Source organism: Ursus americanus, chromosome 4 (genome assembly GCF_024610735.1).
Source record: "Ursus americanus isolate L20-20 chromosome 4, mUrsAme1.1.p, whole genome shotgun sequence".
In the NCBI taxonomy this organism is placed as follows: Eukaryota; Metazoa; Chordata; class Mammalia; order Carnivora; family Ursidae; genus Ursus; species Ursus americanus.
In genome coordinates, this window is record NC_142130.1 from 84,623,838 (window position 1) to 84,649,121 (window position 25,284).

At 39.9% G+C, this 25,284-nt stretch overlaps 1 protein-coding gene across 2 annotated transcripts in view; it reads left to right on the forward strand.

The window, feature by feature from the left end:
- BACH1 (BTB domain and CNC homolog 1) overlaps positions 1–23,786 on the forward strand; it is a 42,952-nt gene extending 19,166 nt beyond the window's left edge. The window contains exons 2-5 of one of the 2 annotated variants that reach the window (XM_045785497.2): positions 4,477–4,770; positions 6,253–7,599; positions 9,230–9,436; positions 20,010–23,786. In XM_045785497.2, the coding sequence (XP_045641453.2) occupies positions 4,537–4,770; positions 6,253–7,599; positions 9,230–9,436; positions 20,010–20,468 (2,247 nt within the window). In that variant the 5' untranslated portion in view covers positions 4,477–4,536 and the 3' untranslated portion in view covers positions 20,469–23,786. The other variant, XM_087861758.1, reaches the window with a different exon arrangement.
- The last annotated feature ends 1,498 nt before the right edge of the window (positions 23,787–25,284 follow it).

Below are 25,284 nucleotides of genomic sequence, written 5' to 3' on the forward strand. Positions count from 1 at the left end.
GGTTTGAGAAATGTTAGAAGGTCACTGACAGATGTTAGAAAGATGTGTATTAGTCTTTAGTCATTACGTTATTGGGTGAAAATGGATTACTGACCACTTGGATGGTTTTCAGAATTAGGAAAATTGATTATCAGATTAACTTTCTGTTGTACCCCATGTTGATGAGGCCAGGGTCATGGTGTCTTTGTTCATGCAAGTCAGTTGTACTGGCTTTGTTTATAGTTGTCAAGTCTTCTCCTTCTTTGGCCAGTTGTCTTGCAGATATGTTTCTGGCTCCCAGAGGTGGGCTCCCTTTTGCTGCTCCTGACTCTGGGAGAGCTATCCAAGGAGTTTTCTCTGAGTGCTTGGCATAGTGGCATTGTTCCTATATATACCAGAATAGCTGCTTGCCCTGTGTTTGGAAGAAAATGTAGTTGATCTATGTTTTGGATTTGTAGTAAATATGTGAAGTCATTCATTCAGAAGCAAGTTCCTGCATTGAGTCAGGTACGGTTATGTTATGTGCTTGAGTTATGGCAGAAAACAAGTCAGACGAGATTTTGACATTTAAGCTGAGATATAAAAGATGAGGGAGGAGTTAGTCAGCTGAGGAGTAGGAGAAGTGCAAGTAGGAGGCACAGTGTGTTCAAAGGCCCTGAGGTCGAGAGGAGCTTGGTTCCCTGGGGCAGGAAGAAAGGATGGTGAGGCTAGAGAATAGCAGGAGAGGGAGACAAAAGTTTGAGACAAGGCTGGATTAATGCAGGTCTGGAGGATAGGCTAAGGATTTAGAATTGATCATAAGAAATCTGTAAGACAACGTTGGGTTTCGGCAAGGGAGAAATCACTTCGATGTGGGAGAATAAATTGGAGGGCATCTAGAGGGGCTTGAGGGGGACGAAGCTTTTGTTATTATTATCATTATTAGGAGCAGCTCATATTTCTTACTTGTTTGCTATAGGCCAGGCACTATGCGAAACCATTTACCCTCATTGTCCATGTAAACCTCATGACAATCCAGTGAGGTGCTGGAAACCAAGACCTGGCAAGGTTAAGCAGCTTGCCCAAAGGTCATATAGCTAGGTAATGGCAGAGCTGGAATTTGAACCTAAATAGTGTGTGATTCTAGACCCTGTGTGTTAGCCACTGGGTTGTGTTTTCCACGCATGAGATGATGGTCCATTAGTGGTTCTTGAAATTGAGTAGATCACAACTGGATTTTTTTTTTTAATAGAACAGAATAGAAATTAGAATACTTTGTGCTAGTGAGGATAAAATATTGATATGTGAAACTTAGTTTCACTTTTTATTTAATATATTTGTACATGTGTGAACTTAGAAGCCATTACAAAAGGCTGAGCAGCATTGTCTAGACAGGAGCCAGTGATGTCTTGGACTAGAATTGTGGCAGTGCAGATGGAGAGAAGCGGGTCTCAGTGGTTAGAGGCAGAAGTAGCAGGTCTCTGTGAGAGATTGCATACAGGGGCTGAAGGTGTCGGGATGAGTCCCAGGGTGCTGGGGGGAGCAAAATCAGTCATAGCATGTGTATATGCTCAGTCTACTTTGAGTGAGACACTTCTTGGGTCCTCTTGAGTGGCTGTTTGTTGTACTGTTTGGGTCTCTGGCTTCTCTCAGCTGCAGCTGGGGCTTGAGGTTGGCTTATCACCCAAATCTGTGTCTCATAGCAAATCTGTAAGTTGGCCGTGAACTTATGAAGTGATCTGTCACCCCAAACTGCCTAAACAGGAGGGCTGAGCCAAGAGTAAATTCTTTCTGGAATTCGAGGTGAGTAGTAAGGACACGTATGTGGACTGACAGCAGCTCTAAAGTGGAGGTACGGAAACTGTTTTTGCTGTAGTTCCCTTGAGAACCAGGGCACCTTTAGGTTGCAGTGTTGAAGAGTCCAGAGTCCCCTTTCTGATGTTCAGGTCCAGTTCATTTGCTCCTGGCTCTCTGGGAGGCCCATTTCCCTGTTTTCATGCACAACCTTTTAGTAATACCTGCTCCCCATAGTACTGCAGTGACTTTCTACACCGTGTGTTCAGCGGATACTAGCTGGAGATAGATACGGAGTAGTCAGGGCTTGGTACAAATCCTCATTCCTCATCTTACGGGTTTTTTGGCCACAGCCAAGATACTTCTTACTGAGCCTCAGTTTCCTTATCTATAAGGATGGGATGATATAAGAGCATCCATGTCATAGGGCTATAGTGAAGAGTGGGTGAGATAAGCTGTGTCAGCACCTCAGGCCAGTGCCTGGTACAGAATGATGGCTTTATGAATATTTGCTGTTAGTTTTTTGTGTTTTTAGGATAGTTTCTCGAGAGACTTAAGCATGTTTATGAGCAAAGTCTAATGGGAAGAAGCTCGCAGAGAGAGAGAGTTTGGACATGTGTGAGAAGACAGTGTTAAGACACGGTACTGGATTCCAGAGAAGGAAGGATGGTATGAGGTCAGGAGCAGACATTGGGGACTGTTTTCAATAGGAGAGGGTGGGAGGGGGTAATATTTTCTGAGATTGGATTCCAGTTATGGTTGTCTACTGGGGGAGACACTAATTGAGGAGAAAAGTGACTACTTGGAAGGCTGTTGTGGAGAACGGGATATCAGGGCACACAGAAGAATTGGTGAACAGTGCTGAGACTGTGAGTTTATAGTGACACCAGCCTATGTGTTTTTATAGTTTGCCTGGCTGTGCGGTGTTCGGCAGAATGACGAGATGTAAAAGTAAGATGAGTCTAGTTGTAAGGGTTTGCAAGGCAGATGCCAGAAAAAAATGAAGAGGCTGGGAACTTGGGTGCAGGACAAAGGCCAGCTGTTGAGTCTGGCTTGGCTGGGGAAGGGGTACATAGTCCTGGAGAAAGTGGAGGGCAGTGGTCTGTGTGGTACCACACACAGGGTACATGATCTCTTTGATAGTTTCTTCCTTACTATTCCTAACATTAATTCCTTGTGTTGGTAACTGAAATATTAAGACTAATTGTTAAAGGGAATTTACTACTCTTTCGAATGGGCACAACCCAAAAGTTAAGTTAGTTCTAGTACCGAATTTTGAAGTTGCTATGATTTTATGTGGTATGCTGATGATAGGTTGTGAGCCTTAACCTACGGTAGAGTTTAGCCCCATATTGAGACATTTTATTTTCATTGACTGCTTCTAAGGAACTTAACATTTTAGCTGTATCGAACACTTCAAAGATAAACACATAAGTAGGATAGAATTCATAGATGCATTTCATGTGTTTGTGAGTAAAACAACCTGTCTTTGAGACAGAAGTCACCCATGATCTGGGCCTGGTGTGCCTGAACTTTAGTAGTCCTCTGGTCTCCTTTCATTTTTGTTTGGAGTATAATGAATCAGGAAACAATAACGTTTATTCAGTCACTGAACTTTTGAGGACCTTCTTGTTTCAGGCAGTGAGTTAGTTCAGAAGAACAAAAGTGAATGACAGGGATGATACCTGTGAGGAGTTTCTCAGCCTTATCATCGTGCCATAGAGGGGTATGCACACACACCTTGGGGGTGCTCACCGCTGGCCATTGGGCTCTGGAAGAGAATACTGGAACTTCTCTTTTAATTTCTTACTTTCAGTCTCTGTGTTTTATAAGTAATATATACGAATAGTACATGATTGAAATACGTAGACGTACATGTATCGTGGCTATCCTTTTTTGCTAGTGGTTTGTATATGATCAAAAATGGTGGTTATTGTATGTCATAATATTTAAAACAATATTTAAAATAGGGTATATTTTAAAACACATTTTTGATAACTTACGTTTGAACATTTTGAGAAAACTAAGGGTTTCTGTGTATGGTAAAGCATGTTTTTAATGATGAAATAGTTGTACTTGTTGCCTCCATTTTGTAGTGTAAAGTAACACTTGTTCTATAAAAAGACTCATTAAAACCTGGCTTGACAAATTTGAGTCTTTTTCTCAAGTCATTTTCTTCCTTATGTTGGAGGAACCTTACCTTATGTAGAATGTGTCCCTTGTTATAAAGCACCAAGGCCTCCTACCAGCTGTCAGTGTTGGGGAGGGGGGCATGGAGAATGCTGGAATGCCATATGCCTCTTCTACTGCCAGTCCCATCCCAAGGGTGACCTCTGAGGAACTACGCACACGCCCATTAACATCATGAAGCAACAGGATTGGGATGCCACCCAGAAATTTCCCAGACCTAGTCTGTTTGCTCATTAGAGGTGTTTCCTCAGGGTGAAATGTTTCGCTTTCAGAGAGCTATGAAATCCTTGGTTCAAAAAGTTCTTCCCTCCCTCATCCTGAGATCCTTTTTTCTGAAGTTAGAAAAAGTAACTAAAAATGGCTGTGAAAGAGCCTATTTTAAATGAAATAAATTAATAAATGTGTATAGGTTCTCTAGAGGCTTTTGTTTTCTTTTTTGTTTTTGTGATGAGTATTTTGTATTTGACACTGTCATTTTAAAAAATACTTTTAACAAGACTTTATTCAAGTGAAGTCGTGCATGTGTTTTTGCAGGTTTGATGACGACTAGAAGCATGCTTTCACTGAACTTCCCGGCACCATTTGTTACGCAGAATGTCTCTGAGTGAGAACGCGGTTTTTGCTTATGAATCTTCAGTGCACAGCACCAATGTCTTGCTCAGCCTCAACGACCAGCGGAAGAAGGACGTGCTGTGTGACGTCACCGTCCTCGTGGAGGGCCAGCGCTTCCGTGCCCACCGGTCTGTGCTGGCGGCATGCAGCAGCTACCTGCACTCGAGACTCGTAGGCCAGGCTGATGCAGAGCTTAACATTACTCTACCAGAAGAGGTGGGACAGAGGTCCATGTTTCTGGAAGTCACCCTGATTTTAATTTAATTGAACCTAATTAAATCTCTTTATGGTTTATGAAGTTAAAAATAAGACAGCGTCCTTCCTGTCATGAGGCCGAGGAGCAATTCCCGGGTTCTGCAACAACTCATTTCTTTAACTTTTTACCTGGAAATTATGACATTTTTACACGTAGAATCGTTAGTTTTGAATGTTAGTTAACAACGTTTATCGAGCAGTTGAAGAACTTGACCCACTGTTATATTACTTTTTTGAGAGAGAGCATGTGCATAGGGGAGGAGCAAAGGGAGAGGGAGAAAGAGAGTCTTAAGCAGGCTCCGTGCCCAGAGTGGAGCCCGAGGCGGGGATTGAGCTCATTATCCCGAGATCGTGACCTGAGCCGAAATCAAGAGTTGGTCGCTCAATTGACTGAGCCACCCCGGTGGCCCTATGTGACTTTCTGATAAAATGACCAAAGCAGGGCACAACCAGTGGATTGTAGACATTGGGAGAGGTCATGCTCAGAGTCATGGCCACACTATGTCACATTCTCTCCCTTTGGGCCTTTCCCTGTGATGGGAAACTGAGTGGGTTTAGGGTTCTAGAAATCATCCATTTTTCTAAGACACTGCCTCATGGAAAGCAGGTGCTCTGTAAGAGTTCTGTTCCCCCTTTCTTCTTTCTTGGGATTGTTTCTATGTATTGGTAAACAAAAGATGATTTCATGTCATAATTCTAGAGCTTGGTTTTACACATGACTTTCTCACCAGCCTGTTGTGGAGCTCAAACACCTAAATGTTTCCGTCCTTGTTATGTCCTGCCTCCGAGAGAGCTCTCACAGGCCCAGGAGGTCCAGGTTACACTTCTCTTATTAGAATAGCTTGCTTTTATTTAGTGAGTAACTGCAACTGGAAGAGTGTGAGCCTTGGGACACAAAATAGCAGTTGTTAAGAGGAGTTTGGAGAAAGTATGTAGAACTTCTTTGTTTATGACAGGCCTGTGCGGGCTACTCTGTGATGGATACGAAGCTTACGGTTTAGCTTATGCCGGTCACCCATCAGTTTGGGGAATCAACAGATTGTCACTTCTGTGGCAGAGGTCAGTGAATAAGGTAATACCAAGAAAATGATAAAGGCCAACTATGGGTTAGCCTTTGTTTTTAAAAAGTAGCAACACATATCATAGTGGCAGTGGTTAATGTTTTTATCTCATGTGAGTAAAACTGTAATTCATGTGTCTTTAACCGTGGAATCTATCAAGTGGAGGGTATGGTTCTAATGAATGGGGTGTGTTAGGCATGCTTTTCCAGACTCCTAATTAGCTTTGCATTTTCTAGAAGAATATTTTTACTTACCAAATTAAAAGACCTTTTTTTATAATGATCACAAGTAAGTTATTCATCTCTCTATTCCTCTTCTACTTTTATTTATCTGCTAGACCACTTTCAAGTGATGCATTTGTTTTTATTTTATATATTAACAGGTGACAGTTAAAGGATTTGAACCTTTAATTCAGTTTGCCTACACTGCCAAACTGATTTTAAGTAAGGACAATGTGGATGAAGTGTGCAAGTGTGTGGAATTTTTAGGTGTACGTGACATTGAGGAATCCTGCTTTCAGTTTCTCAAATTTAAGTTTTTGGACTCCACTGCTGACCAGCAAGAATGCCTAAGAAAAAAATGTATCCCATCACACTGTCAAAAATCAGACCTTAAATTTTCACTTTTGGACCAGAGGGATTTAGAAATTGATGAAGTGGAGGAGTTTTTGGAAAATAAAAATGTCCAGACTCCTCAGTGGAAACTGCATAGGTATCAAGCAAATGCAAAAGTATCATCTCCTCTGCAAGACAGTGCCAGTCAAACCTGTGAATCCATGTGCTTAGAGAAGGATGCTGCTCTGGCTTTGCCATCTTTATGCCCCAAATACAGAAAATTCCAAAAAGCATTTGGAACTGACAGGGTCCGTACTGTGGAATCCAGTGTCAAAGACGTTCATGCTTCTTCTGTTCAGCCGAATGAGACATCTGAAAATGAGTGTCTGGGAAGAGTCCAGGACTGTGCAGATCTGCAGGTGATTTTAAAATGTGAAGAAAGTAAATTAGCAACAGAACATGAAGAAACCAAGAAGAAAGATCCTGCTTCTCAGTGCCCGTCAGAAAAATCAGAAGTGACTCCTTTCCCCCACAATTCTTCCGCAGACCCTCACGGGCTCTATTCTCTGTCTCTTTTACACACATACGACCAATATGGTGACTTGAATTTTGCTGGAATGCAAAACACAGCAGTGTTAACAGAAAAGCCTTTGTCAGGTACAGAGGTTCGAGAGGAGAAAACATTTGGTGAAAGTCAGGATTTACATTTGAAATCTGACTCTGGCCCCAGGGAAGATAGTAGCCTTGCCTCCAGCGATCGGAGTAGTGTGGAACGAGAAGTGGCAGAACACCTAGCAAAAGGCTTCTGGAGTGACATTTGCAGCACAGACTCTTCTTGCCAAATGCAGTTATCACCTGCTGTGGCCAAAGATGGTTCAGAACAGATTTATTCACAGAAACGGTCTGAGTGTCCCTGGTTAGGTATCAGGATTAGTGAGAGCCCAGAGCCGGGTCAGAGGACTTTTACAACGCTGAGTTCTGTCAACTGCCCTTTTATTAGTACTCTGAGTACTGAAGGCTGTTCAAGCAATTTGGAAATTGGAAACGATGAGTATGTTTCAGAACCCCAACAGGAACCTTGCCCATATGCTTGTGTGATTAGCTTGGGAGATGACTCTGAGACCGATACTGAAGGTGACAGCGAACCCTGTTCAGCCAGAGAACAAGAATGTGAGGTGAGGGGAAAATGTGTGTGTCTTTAAGTCCTTGTTTTACCACCGTCAATCAGGATTCCATCTGTGTCAGCTCCTGTTACACCACTAGGGACACATGAGCAGGCTCCGGGAGGGGGGAGGAAACCCATAGACCATGTGATCAGTACCAAAGGAGTGTGACGAAGTTTGAAGGACTTCTGTGTTCATATATTTCAAGCAGGTATTTTTATATTTGCCCTGGAGTGGATTCACACATTGGCTGTTTTAAGTGTTTTAGTCAAATACCATGTCCCAAGAGGGAAAAAAAAAAAAGATTCTGATTGTTACATTGTAACTCCTGGAAAAATGCAACATATATTCCAGTCTTACTCATTGCCACAGGATCTCTGGACTAGTCACTTAGGAGTGACTTAGTGACTAGGTGTAGGAATGTGGCTTCTATGCTGAGTTTTCTTTGCCTTAGTTTTTCAGAGCCATTATTTTTTTTTTCCCTATTTTCCCTTAGACATTTCAGCCGTTAATATAATGTCTTAATAATTTGGCATGAGTTACATGTAGCTGGTATGGTATTAACCTTACCAAGCATGATCTGTGTACTTTGTGTACAAATGTTTGTATTTGATAGCTGCTTTTTTGTAAAACATTACCATAATTCCAGTGATAATAAAGTCTTGTTGGTTCTTTATCATTTTCTTTAGTTTTCTAGCTGTTGGATGACATGGATTTAAAAGAGGGACAGAGGTTCTTCCCCACCCCCCACCTTTGGCTTTGGAAGGAGATAATTGATGATTAATTAAGAAGTAATATGTATGCATGAGATATCGCTGTAGATTTGTTTATGGCATTTATAAATCCAGTGGTTGGAACTATGGAAAGAATGTTAAAAAATAAAATATTTAAGAAATTGTAAAGCATTTTATAAAACTAGCTTCTCTAAGTTTGAAAGACAAATTAAGTAGGTTGCCAGAGAAATTTGATCAGTGTTTTATAAGCATTTTTGATAATTAATATAATTAAATTCTCAGTTTATTTAAAAAAATTATCTTCTCCTTTTTCCAAATTTAAGTATGTTGAAAATGACTTTAAAATATTCATAAGGATTTTCTAACCATATCTATAATGGAGTATGAAATGTGCAGATTGTTAAGTTGAGTTATGTGAAACTATATTCTCTTGACAGAAAACTTAATTTTCTGAAATGCTTTAGAAATTACTAGTGTAATTATACTAGTGTTACATTACTGTATAATGTAAATAAAAGTATAAAATAGATTTTTTTTTGGTTTTGTTAAACACATTAAAAACACTTTAGAAAGAGGTTTAAAGATATCTGTGGGTTATTAACATACCCCAGTAAAGGAACTTAAATTCTCTTTTTTTTATTTTAAATACATGAATATTTGTGTTAATATTTTTAATTTGCTAAAAAAAAATGCTTCTCAATTTTCTTGTCTTCTGAACCCTCTAAAATAGTCTAGAAATATTATCAGTCTTTTTTATAAGGGATTACATAGAAATTGGAAATAGAGGTCTTTTTTTTTAAGTCTAAATGACGTTCTCTGGAAAATATAGATGTATATCTTCCTCTTCCTAGATTTAAGTATAACTCCATAGTACGGCAACAATTACTAATGTTTATTTTACATTCTAGGTAAAACTGCCATTTAATGCACAACGAATAATTTCACTCTCTCGAAATGATTTTCAATCCTTGTTGAAAATGCACAAGCTGACTCCGGAACAACTGGACTGTATCCATGATATTCGAAGAAGAAGTAAAAACAGGATTGCTGCACAGCGCTGTCGCAAGAGGAAACTTGACTGCATACAGAATCTTGAATCAGAAATTGAGAAGCTGGTGAGTAGACAAGTTCGTCGTTACTTAAATTCCACCCTGTTCATTCATTCTTTCTTTTGTATAGAGGAAATCGCAATTTCAGTTCCTAAGTCAGCTATAATGCTCAACTATACATTAATTTCAAAATTTACCCATTAGCATTTTAAGAAAATAAGCTATATGACATTTTTAGAAAGCTTAAGAAATAAGAAAATGAGTTTTCCTAGACCATTTTACTTACGTGAGTATTCTACTCGTTTAGTGTGATACGCTATAATATGTACATTGAGAACTATTTCTGGGTGCTGTTTTTTAATGATATACAAATTGAGGATAGTTTTACTGACTACCTAATTCTTTTTTTTTTTTTTAAGATTTTATTTATTTGAGAGAGAGAGTGTGTGTGTGAGTGTGAGATAGCACGAGGTGGGGGGCCCACAGAGGGAGAGGGAGAAGCAGGCTCCCCGCTGAGCAGGGAGCCCGATGATGTGGGGCTTGATCCCAGGACCCCGAGATCATGACCCTAGCCGAAGGCAGATGCTTCACCGACTGAGCCACCTAGGCGCCCTACTGTCTACCTAATTCTTAGTGGTTGAGTAAAGATTAAAAAATGATGAAACACTTTAATTTTTCTGTGCGGTGTTTGGGATCTATAAAAGCTAATGTTCCAGTTGTTCATTTAAATGAGCTGTAAACTTGAATAACTTGTTTTGGTTGATACCAGAACAAATAAAACAACTTGGATCTTTCATCTAAGGGAAAAAAACTCATATGCTGGTATGAATAGAAAATTTAAGATCTAATGAGACTCTAAGTGAGAAGAATGCTTACTTTATTGAATCTTGTTATTTATTCCAGCTTCAAAAATTAATTGAAAAATGGATTAATTTGCACCCAAGTTTCTCTGTTCCCTAGTGGTTGCGGGAAGGAAGCATTGTATGAAACAAGACAACTGTGGTTAGAGACAGCAGGGCACCAGCACCTAGAAGTAGTGAAAACATTCTTTGAATATTTGGTTTTGAGTCTTTGTTAATTATTGGTGAAAGTTTAAAATTGTGATTGTAGCAAGTCTTCAAGCACAAACATTCTAGTACAGCAACATTTTAGTAAAAAGAAACAACCTGTCCAGGAGATCCTGTACCTGGTTGTCATGATAACGTTGTGATTTCCTCAATTGAATCCCTCTTTGCCCGCATCACAGAAAAACAAAAGCAAAAATAAAAAACCAGCTTTATATACCTTCAGAAGGGTGGAAAAATAAAAACTTACTCATAGTTTTTGGTCAGTACCCTGTTTACCTGTTACATTAATTTGGACACTGGCTGTAAGAAACAAACCATCTGAAGCATGAATGAATGACTTAATGAATGCATATGTTGTAAGGATATAGGTGTGTCTCACATAGAAGCCAAAGAATGGAGCAGGCCTGTAAGTAGCATAGAACAAGGAAGTGGAAAACTGCCAGGAACCCAGAGAATCTTCTCTGTCAGCCCGTCTCTCTGCACCTGCTCACGTGGCACTCCACAGGGTGGCTCTGTGTGCCACTCAGTGCACATGGGGAGAGTGGCTGCAGCCTGGCTCCTGAATAGTTTCGCTCTCCTCCAGGGTCTAGTTCGGATGGAGACTACACTTTCAGTTCTAAATTCCCAAGGAGGTGAGCATTTAATTGGCTTATTTCGGCTCTTGTCCTCTTCTGGGACAAGAGAGCAGGACAAATAGCAACAACGTGGCTGCCGAGAGCCCAGCTCTGGGCAAGCCGAGCAGATAGCCTGCCAGTGATCTGCTCACCCAGCTGTGCACCAGTCTGAGCTCAGCCCAGTTTCATTCCTCTCCCCAGTATCACCAGGGAAGACATGCTAGCTTTTTTTTTTTTTTTTTTTAAGCTGAGTGACTTGCCTTGTGTTTTAGCTCCTTGAACTCTGCTCGGTCCTTCATACTGCTCGCAGTTCTAGTGATTTATGCGGGCTCACTGCAGTTGCAAAGAGTCAGGGGCACTTGTAAAGTTCATTCTTGCCACAGATGTCTCTCTCAGGTGAAAGTAAGCAGAGAAAGCTATTTATTAGCTTATAGGAATAAGAAAGCTGGCCCTTTTCCTAGAAGTAAAAGAATTTGAGCCTTAAGGTATTTTATTATGTTAAGAAGTTTACTTGGAATTTAGACCCTGGTTATTGGGTGGTGTTATGGGTCTTGTTGTCTTTTGTAAAGAGAGAAGGACCAACAGTAGTTACAGCCACACTTCTATCACAAGTTTGTATTTAGTAGTATGGGGAGTTGAGAATATGGAGGACTGTGACAGATTTGTTTTCGTTCTTTTTTTTTTTTTTTTCCAGTTGAGATGACACTCTTTGGAAACATGGCCAGTAGACAAGCAGTATTTCCCAATATTTACAGTCTGGGTGGTATTTTAGCAAACCTATTTAAGGGAAATTACTTGTTTCATAACTAAACAGCTGAGCTAATATAGCCAATAATTGATTAGGTTAACATAAATAAATGCACAGTAAATATTGCCTTGGTAATATTTACAGTAAATATTCAGATGAAGGGTCCTATATTTTAGTAAGCTTTAGTCTTTGGCTATTGGCTATAAACTTTTTGTAGTTTGTTCTAAGAGTAATAGCATAATAGACTGGATGGATCAACATATGAAAAAAAGTGTTTTGATTACAGTAAGAATAGTAATTCTAAAATGTCCTCAAGGTGGGTCCATAGAACAATGATCATGTATAAAAAACACTTCGGTAGTCTGAATGTGCTGGGAAAGCTAAAGGGTGATGTTAGTTCGAATTCAATAAATTAATGAGTTGTATTTCTCAACAAGAAGTCCTGCCAGAATCTAACCAGAACCTTTGAAGAAAAAGAAAGACATGTTTTTATTTGGTGGATAAATTGACGGTAAATACTTCTAACATATGTTTAAAATTTGATAGCATATTAGAGGTTAGGCATTGATTTGGCATTGCATTTACTATAATGATTTTAAATATGTATAATCTATAAACCAATAACATGGCTTTTTTTTTTTTTTTTAACCAATAAACAAAGTTCAAGAATCATTCAACTTCTGTTTTCTGTTTGGCTTATAAAGCTCTTATCTTTATAGGATTCTTTACAAGGTCCATGTTTCTTTTTTTTCGGAACATTAATTCAAAAGTTAGGAAATACTATATTTCTATATCATTTGGACTCAAGGAAAGGTAACCCTGAAATGAAAGGAACTTAGCTTTTAAAGAAAAAAATTACCGAAGTGTATTTCTCTTAAATAGAATCAAATATTGATTGAAATCAACTTATAAGTGATCAGAAATCAGAATCTTCACAAAAGCCCTTGAATTCAGACATCATTTTGTTTCATTGCTGCTGTCTGTTGTGATTGTATAGGAGTACAGAGACCTCATCTGTCCTTAGCGTTTGCATCTTGTGGGGAAGATTGCATTATTTTATTAAAAATAAACCTGTTCTAGTACAGGTTAATAATAAACCACATGCTACTGGCTGCTCTACCCACATGCACACTGCCATCTCCAAACACACCCACTGGGCCCTTCTGGAATTTGCCCATTGCCATTCTGTGATACCTTTGAGCAGCACACCTTGAAATGTGGTCTGTGGACCATTGGCATCAGAGTTATCTGGGGATGTCCTTTCAAAAATGCACTTTCCTAAAAAAATAATCAATAGAAGGAATAAAATGCACGTTCTTTAGTCCCACCCCAGAGCTGTGGGAGGGGCCCAGAAGCATGCATTTTATCAATGATTCCAGGGAGAATCTTTATGCACATTAAAATTTGAGAGACTATTGCACTGGAACACAGAGTTCAGATGGAGGCTGTGGAGTCAAACAGCTGGAAATTCTGCCTGGCTACTTGGTAGCTTTGTGGCCTGGGGAAATTATTTTACCTCTAGTACCCGCATTCCCTCATTGGTGATATGGGTATAAGGATAGCATCTCCCTCAGGACTAGTGCAAAGATCACATGCCATCAGGGATGGGAAGCTTTTTGTATTGCTCAGTACATGTTCAGGGCTCAATCTTATAGTTGCATTTTGAAATAAAAGTAGTTCTCTCATCTTTGAGCATCTGCCAAGCATTTTAGATGTTGTGCTGGGTACCGGGAAATCAAAGATAAATGAGAGATAGTCCTTGCCAATAAAATGCTTATATTCTCACAGGGAGCCAGGTGTATGTGTTCTCATGTTTTCTTGAGATTTGTCTTCCTCCCTTGTATTCTGAAAATTTCAGGCTTTTAGAAAAGTGAAGTGGGGGCGCCTGGGTGGCTCAGTTGTTAAGTGTCTGCCTTCAGCTCAGGGCATGATCCCAGGGTCCTGGGATCGAGCCCCACATCAGGCTCCCTGCTCTGCTGGAAGCCTGCTTCTTCCTCTCCCACTCCCCCTGCTGTGTTCCCTCTCTCACTGGCTGTCTCTCTCTCTGTCAAATAAATAAATAAAATCTTTAGAAAAAATAAAAACAAGGGAAAGTGAAATGGATAATATAATAAACAACCTTATGTCAATTCAACAATTACTCACATTTTGTCACATTTGCTTCTCTGTTGGTCTTTCTGGGCAGATGTGTCCTGCTCTGGTTGGTTGGTCTGTCTGTCTGTCTTTGTCTCTCTCCCTGTCAGTCCATTTTGGTCTCTTTCTAACCACAGTTGGTTGATCTTGGTCTCACTGTCTTTTCTCTCTTGTTCTCTATTGCTCTTCTTTTATTTTCTGAATCATTTAAAAGCTACGACATTATGACATTTCACCCCTAAATGCTAACACATGTATCTCCTAAAAAATAGACATTCTGACATATCTTTACCAATATTTTTATCACACCTGTGAAAATTAATAAATCCTCAATATTACATATATTCCCTAGTCACATTTACCCTCATTTTCCCCAAATATATGTCATAGATACACTTTTTTTCTCCCCAAACTAGGGTCCAATTGTTATGCCTTTTTAGTCTCTCAATCTAGAGCCCCCCACCGCCTTTTTAAAATCACAATAACTTTTTGAGGAGTCCAGGCCAGATTTCCCTAAAATGTCCCACTTCTAATAATTGTCTGATTGTTTCCCCTTGGTTTTAACTCATTCTTCCATTTCACATAAGCTGCGAAAGTTTAAGTTGTTGAGTTGAAGTGAAAGGTGAATTGGTGTTGTGTCCTTTCTGTTGTATTGATTGGCATGGTGGGGCACGTGCTGTCAGGGTGTCCCACCTGAGTAGATGGGAATTGATAGATCATTTTCCAGATTATCTTTTTTGCCTCTGTTAATTGTTCAGTGATCTGTGGAGTGTTACTTAGGCCCTTTAGGAACATCCTGTTCTCCACTACTCTTACATTTTTTGTTTTCTAGTGTATGTTGGTGGCCTTTACCACGGATGTTGAAAAATAGTGACTTTTCTAATTCTGTCGTTTATTCCACTTATACTCATGCTTAATTGACATTCCTCTTTTATTTTATTTTTATTAATTTTTTAAAAGGATTTTTATTTATTTGAGAGACAGCACAGAGGGAGAGTGAGAGGGAGAAGCAGACTTCCTGCTCAGCAGAGAGCCCGAAGTGGGGCTCGATCCCAGGACCCTGAGATCATGACCTGAGCCGAAGGTAGACGCTTAACCCACTGAGCCACCCAGGCACGGTGTTTGATGTTGATATTTTTTCAAACTTGGCCAGAAAGAGCCCCTCAAGCCAGCTGCTGTGTCCTTTTGACATGACCCCATTAGTGATTCTGTGCCACCTGGAGTAACATGTCACAAGCTCATCTTGGACCTCCTGTGTCCCAAGATTTGGAATCATTTCTTTCTCCAAGATTCCCTGATTTCTTTTAGCAGGTATTAAACTTAAAGCATACTTGTTGCTGGAGTGTTGTTGAGCTGGGACATGTGTGTGTTCGTGTGTAAAATCATGAGTACATTCAGTATGTACGTCATGCTTTGATAAAGTTAAAAGTATAATAGAAATCACAAGTTCATGTAGATATTTTCAATAAAAATTTCTCAGTATAGAGCTTTTGTCTTTGCTTCTATGTTTGTGTTTTATCTCTTTCCATTACAGGGAAAATTTTGGCTCCCAGTTATATTAATATATTTTCTGTTTGCTTTCTGCAAACATATATTTATAATATACTGACTACATATATATAAGTATAAAACAAACAGTAAATATGTTGTTAAAGTAATAGTAAATATAATTATATGTATTAGTATAAAGCAAATAGTAAATATATCATAACTGTATTATAGTTATAATAATGATTATATGTTAAAATATATAATTATATATTATATATAATAGTCACAAAATTACAGCATCAATATTACTATTAACAGTTAGCAGATGGAGTAAAAGTTAAGATTTGTTTGCCCTTTTTTGTCCTTCAATATATTCCATAGTATTGAAGTTTAAAGTTTAAAAGTTATTTGAAGTAATTTTTGTCTATGCTAGCAATCTGATATACAATGAAATTAATTTGTCTCTGTATTTATTACTGTGATTTACTCTTCACTGTTTTTGTGTAATTTTTGAATATATAAAACATTGATATGATTCAGAAGTTAAAACTATGTTTAAGAAAAGCTATACTCAGAAGTCTTGATCCCATCCTCTCCCTATACCCTATTCAGAGCTATTTCCTATGGGTAACTTTTTATTAGTCTCTGAATTTTTTCCTTGTGTTTCTTTTCTAAAAATGGGTTAGTATTTTATGTTTATTCTTAGTACCCTTCCTGCTACATAAACATTCTATATATACATTTCTGTATTTCACTCTTTTCACTTAAGAAGTGATTTCTGGGAGGGAGGGAGAAGTGATTCCAGGAAATATTTTCCTTAGTTCAAAAAGGTTGTCATTTTTTTTTTAAAAGAATTTATTTATTTATTTATTTAGAGTGTGATGGGTAGGGGGCAAGAAGGAGAGGGAGAGCGAGAATCTCAAGCAGACTCTGTACTGAGCTCAGAGCCCACCGTGGGGCTCAATTCCATGACCCTGAGATTATGAGCTGAGCTGAGGTCAAGAGTCGGACACCCAACTGACCAAGCCCCCCCAGGCGCCCCAATGTTGTCATTCCTTTTACAGCTCCATCTGTTCAACTGTGACTGTACCACAGTAGCCATACCAGTTTCTTATTGGTGGATGCTTGGGACACTGCAGTGAATAACCTTGTACATTTTTTTGTGTATGTTTAAGGAGATGTGTCTTTCGGATGGATTCCTAGAAGTGGGATTGTTGGATCAAGGGTAAATACACATGTAATATTGTTAGATTTGAGTAAATTCTGCTCAGTAGAGGTTGTAGCAGTTTCCTTCCCACCAGCTGCATCTGTGTATCTGTCTGCCCACAGCCTCAGCAAGGAGTTTGTTGTCAGCTTTGGGATTTCTTTCCAGTCTGATAGTGAGAATTGGTATCTCATGGTGGCTTTTATTTTTGTTTCTCTTATGAGTGAAACTGAGCATTTGTATTTATACTTTTAAGGGCCACTTGTATATTTCTCCTGTCTATTTAGAGGTTTTACCTCATAAGGAATCATTAATCACCATTTCCTAGTAGCGAGTACTATTTAGCTTAAAAAATTGTCACTGTCAGCTAGCCCTTTTGGTGCCAAATTCTTTCATTCCTTATCTTTATTGGATGGGTTATATTTAAAATATATATTTTAGAGTTCCTATGTTTGAGTGAATATTGCATACTAACTGTTGAAAATGTGGATTTGGATGTAAATTTGTTGTCATAAAATGCAGAATGGCACCAGAATGCCAGTTTTCTTGTTCTTATAGATCTGTGGTTAAAGCCACAGAACCTCAAACTTGTGCTTTATACGATTATATTATAGGAAAATTAAAATATATTGTAGAAATAGGTAAAAAAATTAAAATCTATAGAAGTAGGTAAAAAGATTAAAATATATGGTAGAAAATATATTGTAGATGCTGGTGGTATGTTTGGGAGGTATCTTTAATAAGATACCATGAAGCGATTAAGTTGAATTACTTTTATTTAATGAGTATTACCGAAGTAAATTTGTGTTTTAAAATCAGAGTGAAATGGAAAAATCAGGTAACTGCCTGGAAACTTACCTGTGTAGGAGTTCGAGTGCAGAGGAAAAGCTGGGAGAACTTAATTTATAGAACTAATCATGGTTGAGTTCCAGAGTTGTGCCTGTTGGTTTTAGTTGTAAAGAAGCAAGCCATCCTGCCTAGGACACAAAGAGGGTAGTCATATCACCCTTTATTTAGTGGGATAGGAGTAGGGAGAATATTTAAGGTCATATTGGTGTTTCTCTAAAGACACAGAAGTTATAAAATATTTGTCATCTTCGTAGTATCTGTAGGTTAAGTAGCAGTTCTGATTTCCGGGAGAAAGCTCGGAACATTCATTATTTTGCTTAGCCATGTTTAATTTAAAAGACCATTCAGCAGTTAACTTTTCATCTGTTGGGGGCGTCTGGGTGGCTCAGTCAATTAAGCGTCTGCCTTCGTTCGGCTCAGGTCATGATCCTGGGGATCCTGGGATCAAGCCCCACATCAGGCTCCCTGCTCCGTGGGGAGTCTGCTGCTCCCTCTCTCTCTGCCTGACACTCCCCCTGCTTGTACTCCCTCTCTGTCAAATAAATAAAAGCTTAAAAAACACAAAAAACAAAAACCATTTCATCTGTTTCTGTGTGGAACAGAGACTCGTCCAACTTTGATAGAGGAGTCCATGGCTGAGTATTGTGACTTAGGAAAAATACGTATTTTCTTCTGGAAGCTTTGTTTCCATCCTCATTTAGATTGGCTTCTGGGAGGCCATGAAAAGAAGTGGGCACTGATCACATTAAATGTGTTCCTTCTTGGGCAGGTAGAGGTAGGCCCTGTTCTTGCCTTCTAGGTACCTGTGGACTCATTTTGTCAGAAGCCTACAACTGACAAACTTTCTGTAACCAAAAATACACTGTTGAACATTGATTTTGGTTTTATTTATTCATTTATATATAAAAATCATATATAAAAATTATATATATTCTTGACCTATACCCATCTTTTCAAAACAGAACAATTGTATAAAAATCTGAACAAATTGGAGACTACTTGACAATATAAAATTTAGTACTTTGGGGCACCAGATGACTCATTTGGTTAAGCATCTGACTTCGGCTCAGGTTGTGATCTCAGGGTCTTGGGATCCAGCCCCGTGTCAGGCTCTCTGCTCAGCGGGGAGTTGCCTTGTCTCTCTCCCTCTGCCTCTGCTTGTGCTCTCTCTCTAATAAATAAATAAAATAAATTAAAAAAAATATAGTAGTTTATATTCACTGCACATTTTCCCAAAATATTAGATGGCCTTGAAATATTTAAAAACTATCACTAAATTGGATTCACGTGTAATTTTTTTTAGAAAAACTTTTACATAAAACAGTAGCAGCACTTTTGTATAAAGTAAATTTCTTTTTACCCTTTTAGCTATTTTTGTTCCAGAATAGAATCTATTTAAAGGATGGTCGTTGTGGATTATCACTCTGAAATAAACCATCTAAATGTTAGCTTGCAACCTCTGCCCCCAGAGCCTGCCAGCAAGCAGAAAGCCAAGAGAGTTGTCATGAATTGCACAGGAGAAACCTTCGACCTTCTATCAACATTTATTTACTCTTAATCTATAAATAGCTTGATTATTTGGTTTCCTAGCTCATACTAGGTAAGAAGCAATGCCGTGGTAGAATAGGAAGGATGAGGTGGGACACTGATGGAAAGAGACGTAGCAGCAGCCCGTGATGGTGGACAGGAAGGCAGGAGCCAGGAAAACTTTTGAAAACATTCTGTGGTCGACTTTCCTGTAGGGATAAAAAAAAATTGAATAGTAATAATAACAGCACCAAACGTAATAATTAAGAAACAAAATTCCTCCCCAAATTCTTCACACTTTAGTAACTCACTCACTAGCTTTCTGACTCTGGGCATGTTAAACTCCGAGTCCCATCTTTGAAATGGGTTCGTTAGTACTTATATCAGCAGAGTCATTGCATGAATGGCATCGTTGAGACTGCATATCTGAAAGCGTGTAGCACAATAGCTGGCATGAAGTAAATGCTCAACAACTGTGAGTCATTCTTAGAGCCCCGCAACAGTTTGAGTTGCCGTAGTTACGGTGGGCGCACTTGTGCTTTCTGTGGTTGTGTTCCATCTCACGTGTCAGCTCAACGCTTGTTTACAATCTGCATAAACTATTTTGATCAGAAAACTCATGTGGAGTGACGTCGGGCTATGTCCTTCTTTCTTCCATTTTGTGCATAATTTGATATTTTGATGTGTTTTATTTAGAAAAGTGAGGATGTTTGACAGTGGGGCACTGCCCCCAGACCCTGCTAGAGGGATTATGTGTGCGTCCGCATTGTCTTCCTGAAATCGGAACAGTTCTGAATCCCGAGCTCCATCTCGGCCTCAGAGTTTTGGATGAGGGGCCAGGAGCCTCTGAGGTACTTAATAGATTTTTGAACTGAGTTGAAAGTAAAAATTCCATGTGATCTCACTTAATGAGAAGACAACGGTAGATAGGATTGTTTGGTTACCTTAGAAAGTTGGTCGAGCCGCTAATAACCACGAGTGTTTGTATTCTCTTCCCACCTGGCAGCAAAATGAAAAGGAGAGCTTGCTGAAGGAGCGGGATCACATTTTGTCAACTCTGGGGGAGACGAAGCAGAACCTCACGGGGCTGTGCCAGCAAGTCTGTAAAGAAGCGGCTCTGAGTCAGGAGCAGATCCAGATACTCGCCAAGTACTCGGCGTCAGACTGCCCGCTCTCGTTTCTGGTTTCTGAAAAAGAGAAAAGTACTCCTGACGGTGAACGTGCTTTACCGTCCCTTTTGAGTTTACCTGAGGGGCCCGCAGCGGGGCCGCCCGCCTGCGAGCCAAGCCCGCGCCTCTGCAGCGCGCAGAGCGGCGGGTCGGGGGGCTGTGCGCCCGGCCAGGAGGCCCGGCCCGCTGCCAGCGCTGCGCCCGAGCTCGCGGGGCCCGGGGAGCCATGCCGCCCGGGGGCGGGCATCTCGGATTTCTGCCAGCAGATGACCGACAAATGTACTACTGATGAGTAAACCTGCATTCGCGTCCTTCACACCGCTCAGTTTTACTGCATTTCCGAATTCTATAAAGCGTAGAATAGCTTCTGTCTCTTAACGATATTGTTTTTTGCCCCTGGTAGTTTGCTGTTAAGGGAATTCCTCTGCAGTCAGTCCTGATCTTTCCTTGATTTCCACGAGATGCAGAAATTACATGCCTCCTGGATCCCGAAAAACCACCCGTGAAAATGCAGTGAGGCTTTAAAAGCTCATGTTTTAAAGAAGAATCACTGAGTCATAAGTCTTCCCAGTATGCAAAATAGATTTGAGAATGAAAACAGTGTATCAAACAGCAGCCTAACAGCCTGAAGCGTCTGCAGAGTTCCTACTGAGCAAGGAGCCCGCCGAAGTTCCGCAATCTGACCTTCCTGCGCTCCGCTGGTTTAGGAGAAAATGCCTCCCCGTAATGCTGATAGAGCTCAGTTCTGCCTTGAAGTCAACTAATGGGGAAAAACTTGTGTCGAATCGCAGTGTGAGAAGGACGTGGTCTTGCCTGAATCCTGGAGCTTTGCTCTTCTCCCACCAACAGCAGGATTGGTTGGCCTGCGCTGCGACTCCTAAGCTCCGGGGGGAGTAGGGGGCAGACAGCCGCGCGGTTGGCCTCAGGCGCGGTCCCCTGCTCCTCCGCGGTGTCAACTTAAGACATTCTGGCTGTGCAAACAGTAGATAAGTGTCGTTTTCCCTCCTTCCTTTTTTCTCTGCAGTCTCTGCCACATCTGGGTCCATCGTGATCTGTTTCCTGACATTCTTGTCCTTTTTGGAAGGAACAGGACTTGGGATACAGTGGCGTGAGGGGACGCGTTGGCAGCTTTGTTGTAGGGATTACCAAAATCCCAGTCTGTTGGCCTTCCCCCCACAGGTCACCCCTGCAAGAGACCAGACATCTTTGCACCACGGGGAGAGAAGACTGCTTACAGTTATCAGGAGTGGCAGTTCATTTTTCATCCTATTTTTGAAGTCCTGTGGTTTACTAGTAAAAAGCGTTATTGCAGATAAAAATGTACCTACAAACAGCCGTCCAGGTTTGTGAAATAGGATGAGACTCAATCTTGTTCCATTGTGGGTTCGAATTTGGAAACCAGATGTAATCTTTCTCTCTTCCCCGAATCTGGTGTACAAGCGCACACCGATCATTTTGACGTGGGCATTTGGTAATCGGTCTTTGTTTTCAGTCCTGTTTTAAAATAAAGCTTTTATAATCTCAGCGCCTACCCCATAACATTTTGCAGTGGTTCGTAGCCATTCTGAAGTTACAGGCTTGTTGGAGAGTCAAACCTATAGATTATGAACCTTCTCAACAGTTTTTTCTAAAAATTGCCTATATTCACATTGGCAGAAACATTTGCAGAGCCTAAAGGGTACACAGGAATAATTTATTGTGTTGGATTGGAAAGTACTGAGTTTCACCAAGATCAGGTATCTGAGAGACTTTTATCGCTTGCATCGAGTCTAGTGAAGGACCTGGGTAGCTAGGAGACAAGCGTCCATCCTGCGGGAGTGAGTCTGAAGCGAGTAGACCTTTGCCCTGACAGCATATGGGGACCAGACAATATTTCAGAGTAATTTTGTCAAATGTTACCCTTTTCAGTGGGGAGGCGGGTGGTTGGGGGAGATATTGCTAGTATATTTTAAGTGGTTGTATGTTATCTCTGTTATTGACTTAGTTGTAAGAGAAAACTAGTTGGGCTTGCTTATTTTCTAGAGGCTTTTATAAGTATCCTTAAGAACTTGTCAGGGAGAGTAATCCTATGATAATGCATCCCATACTACGAAAGAGTGGTGTGTATATACCCTATCTCTATACTATCCCCGTGTAGCTATTTCTTTGATACTTGTAATTTTAAATTTTAACTTCAAAATATAAAATAATATAAAAACTTTTCTGGTTTACAACATGTAAAATCTTAGACAAACCAATGGAATCCTTGATCTCCTACCTCACTGTACACTCAGCTGTTGTTGTCATGTCCGTGTGTGTGTGCAAATGTCACATAACCTTTTGCTTTAATTGCTCCTGTAAATAACTGCTTTGAAAGGTTAATATTTTATGATACAACCTAGTTGTCTCCAGAATTTAAATATGATTTTTAAGATACTTGGTTTAAATTTCTCTCTACATATAAACAGTTTAGCATTAAGGGTTTATTTTAATGATATTCTGATTATTGGCCAAGTGTAATATTTTGTAAAATACAGCATTACCTTTAATAGCCAGCATGTAATACAAGTAACTACACTACCTCATACCTACATGATTTTCAAATCGTAATACAGAGGGACAGAGAGAGAAAAGATTTTATCTTTGTTTTTCGGCCATAAGGTGGGGAAATTTTCTATATATTGCATAGCATTACACATTTATGCCTATTTTAACATTAACTTCTAAAGAAGTTTTTTCTAAGAAAGTTTGTTTTGATTTTTTTTTTTTTAAGGCTGCCGAAGAGGACAAATGACAGGATTATGTATATACAGTGTATATCTTTTCCTTCATGCAGAATTTTGGAAAGGTTGTTTTCAGTTTGTATAGGGCATATTTACGTAATCATTGTTCCTTATTCTATTAATTGGCCTTCTCAGTGCTTGATGATTTTTGAAAGACACTTATGTCTAACTCAGTAAAGTAACATTACCTTAAAATTGCTTTCATTGTTTGAATGCTACAACTATAGCCAATAATCTGTTGTGAAATTGTTACTTCCAGAACAAATATGTTTATAAATTAAATCTTGGTTCTCCATCTGTAAATTTAATAACATAATTTACTATAGCTTAATGCTTAACCAATTTTAAATAAGGAGTTAAATGACGATACAGGTTGCATGTGGACATTTAGCCACATTAACAACTTGGGGAAAAAATCGAACAAATGGCAATGCTATAATGAATTCTCAGGTGAACTTTTTTCAGTTTTGAAACATCTATTTTGAATCTGTAAATATTTTAAGTGTTTTATTAGGCATGTGATAAACTATTCTTTGAAATCTATTGGGCAGTTAGAAAATTTAAAGCCATAATGGTAAAAGTTGGCATACTGATGGTGAAATAAACAGAAATTATAACATCTATTGATTTTTTTGTATCTTTCATAATATAATTTTCGAATAATGCAATAAAACCACTAAATTTATATATCCATGTCCTGTTAAGATCATGATTCGTTAAAAGGCAACTTTCATAGTATTTAATTTACATTCTTTCTCATGTGCTTATCCAAATGTAGCAAAACCATAAATGTTAGATATTGGTGATAAATTGACAGATAAATAAAATGATCTAAAATTGCCTCTAATTGAATAGAGTTGTACATTCCATTTCAATTTTCTCACCTTTCATGTGAATTTACTGATTTTAGGCTTTTGATCAAAATCAGTATGACTTATGGAATTTGTATGAGAGAATGTTTCGTTGTTTATTATGTCTGAAAAAAAATATTTCCAGCACTCAGATAGTTAAGGAGCACAGATTTTAGCCTGACTACTGATATACTTAATCTCTGTGTTCTGATAGAGATGTAGGGCTTTTTTAAGGGGGTGTTAGGGCTTTTAAGGAGGTACTATATTAGTTCTTAATTTTGTTTGTTTGTTTGTTTGTTTGTTTGTTTATTTAGTAAGTAAGCAAGCCTCATGCCCAGCATGGATCCCAGTGCAGTTCTTGAACTCATGACTCGGAGCTCGAGACCTGAGCTGAGACCAAGAGTCAGATGCTTAACCAACCAAAGCACCCAGGTGCCCCATCCTCTTAATTTTTAAAGATTTATCTGCTGAGTCACCTCTACTAGGTTCCATTCAACTTCTAATCAGTCCTTGATATCAAGCTTTGAGCAGCTGCTCAGAGCTATTGGCAGTCCAGAGCATGGTCTGGACCATTTGAGAAATAAAAAGATGGTAGGTGAAGTCCACGTTGCTGATGGAGGCCGGGCTGTAGTGCACAGCTCTGTAGCTGCTTTGCCCAGTGAATTTGCTAAAAGCAAACTCTGGATTTAGGCAGACTTGCAATGTTGAGGCCTGAGAAAGCTGCCTCTAAGGGATGGTTTCTCCTTTATGTGGACTCCAGCTGTGCAGCGCCAACTGTGGACAAGCCACTTGCACCCGACACTGATCCCTCCACCATTCCCTCCTTGGGCCCGAACACAGAGTGGCATTTGGGGCAGTGGGTGTAGTGCTGGTGACTGCCACTACTGGCTAAGAGCTAGAACCTTGCCAGCCCTCTCTGGTGCATTGGAATCCAGCTGCCTCAAAACAGCTGGAAAGCAGCACATATTCTTCCCAGGTTTGCCTAAAAGCCTCGTGAAGGGTACTTTCCCCCAGGAAACTGCGGCAGTGGTGCCTGGAGGTTGCCCGCTGGGCTGAGGGCCTGCTGTGGGTGTTAGGGCCTCCACAGGCCTGCTGCTTGCAACTTCATTTACTTGATGCCACGTTGCACGCACTTGCTAAGGCTTCTTGCAGTCCACCAAAGGGGGCCTTCCCGGGGTTATTCCTGCCAGTTGAATTTAAGTTCACAGGTAGTAGAGTTGAGATAATGGCATCGGCAGACCGGCGGGGGGGCGGGGGGGCAGGGGGGGGTGGTACAAGGGATCTCTCCATCTCTTCCCGTATCTCAGAAACCACTGAGTGTGGTTTGGGCACGCTACGTACTGTGTGCTGGGAATACAACTTTCTCTGGGATAACTGCTCTAATGGCTGGAGATTGGCTGACTTTCAAAACGGGGTGCAAATGCTGTGGTAATCTTGTGTGTCTCATTATTAACTCCAAGTCACTTTAGACTCTTGGCATCAGGCCAGGACAACTTCTG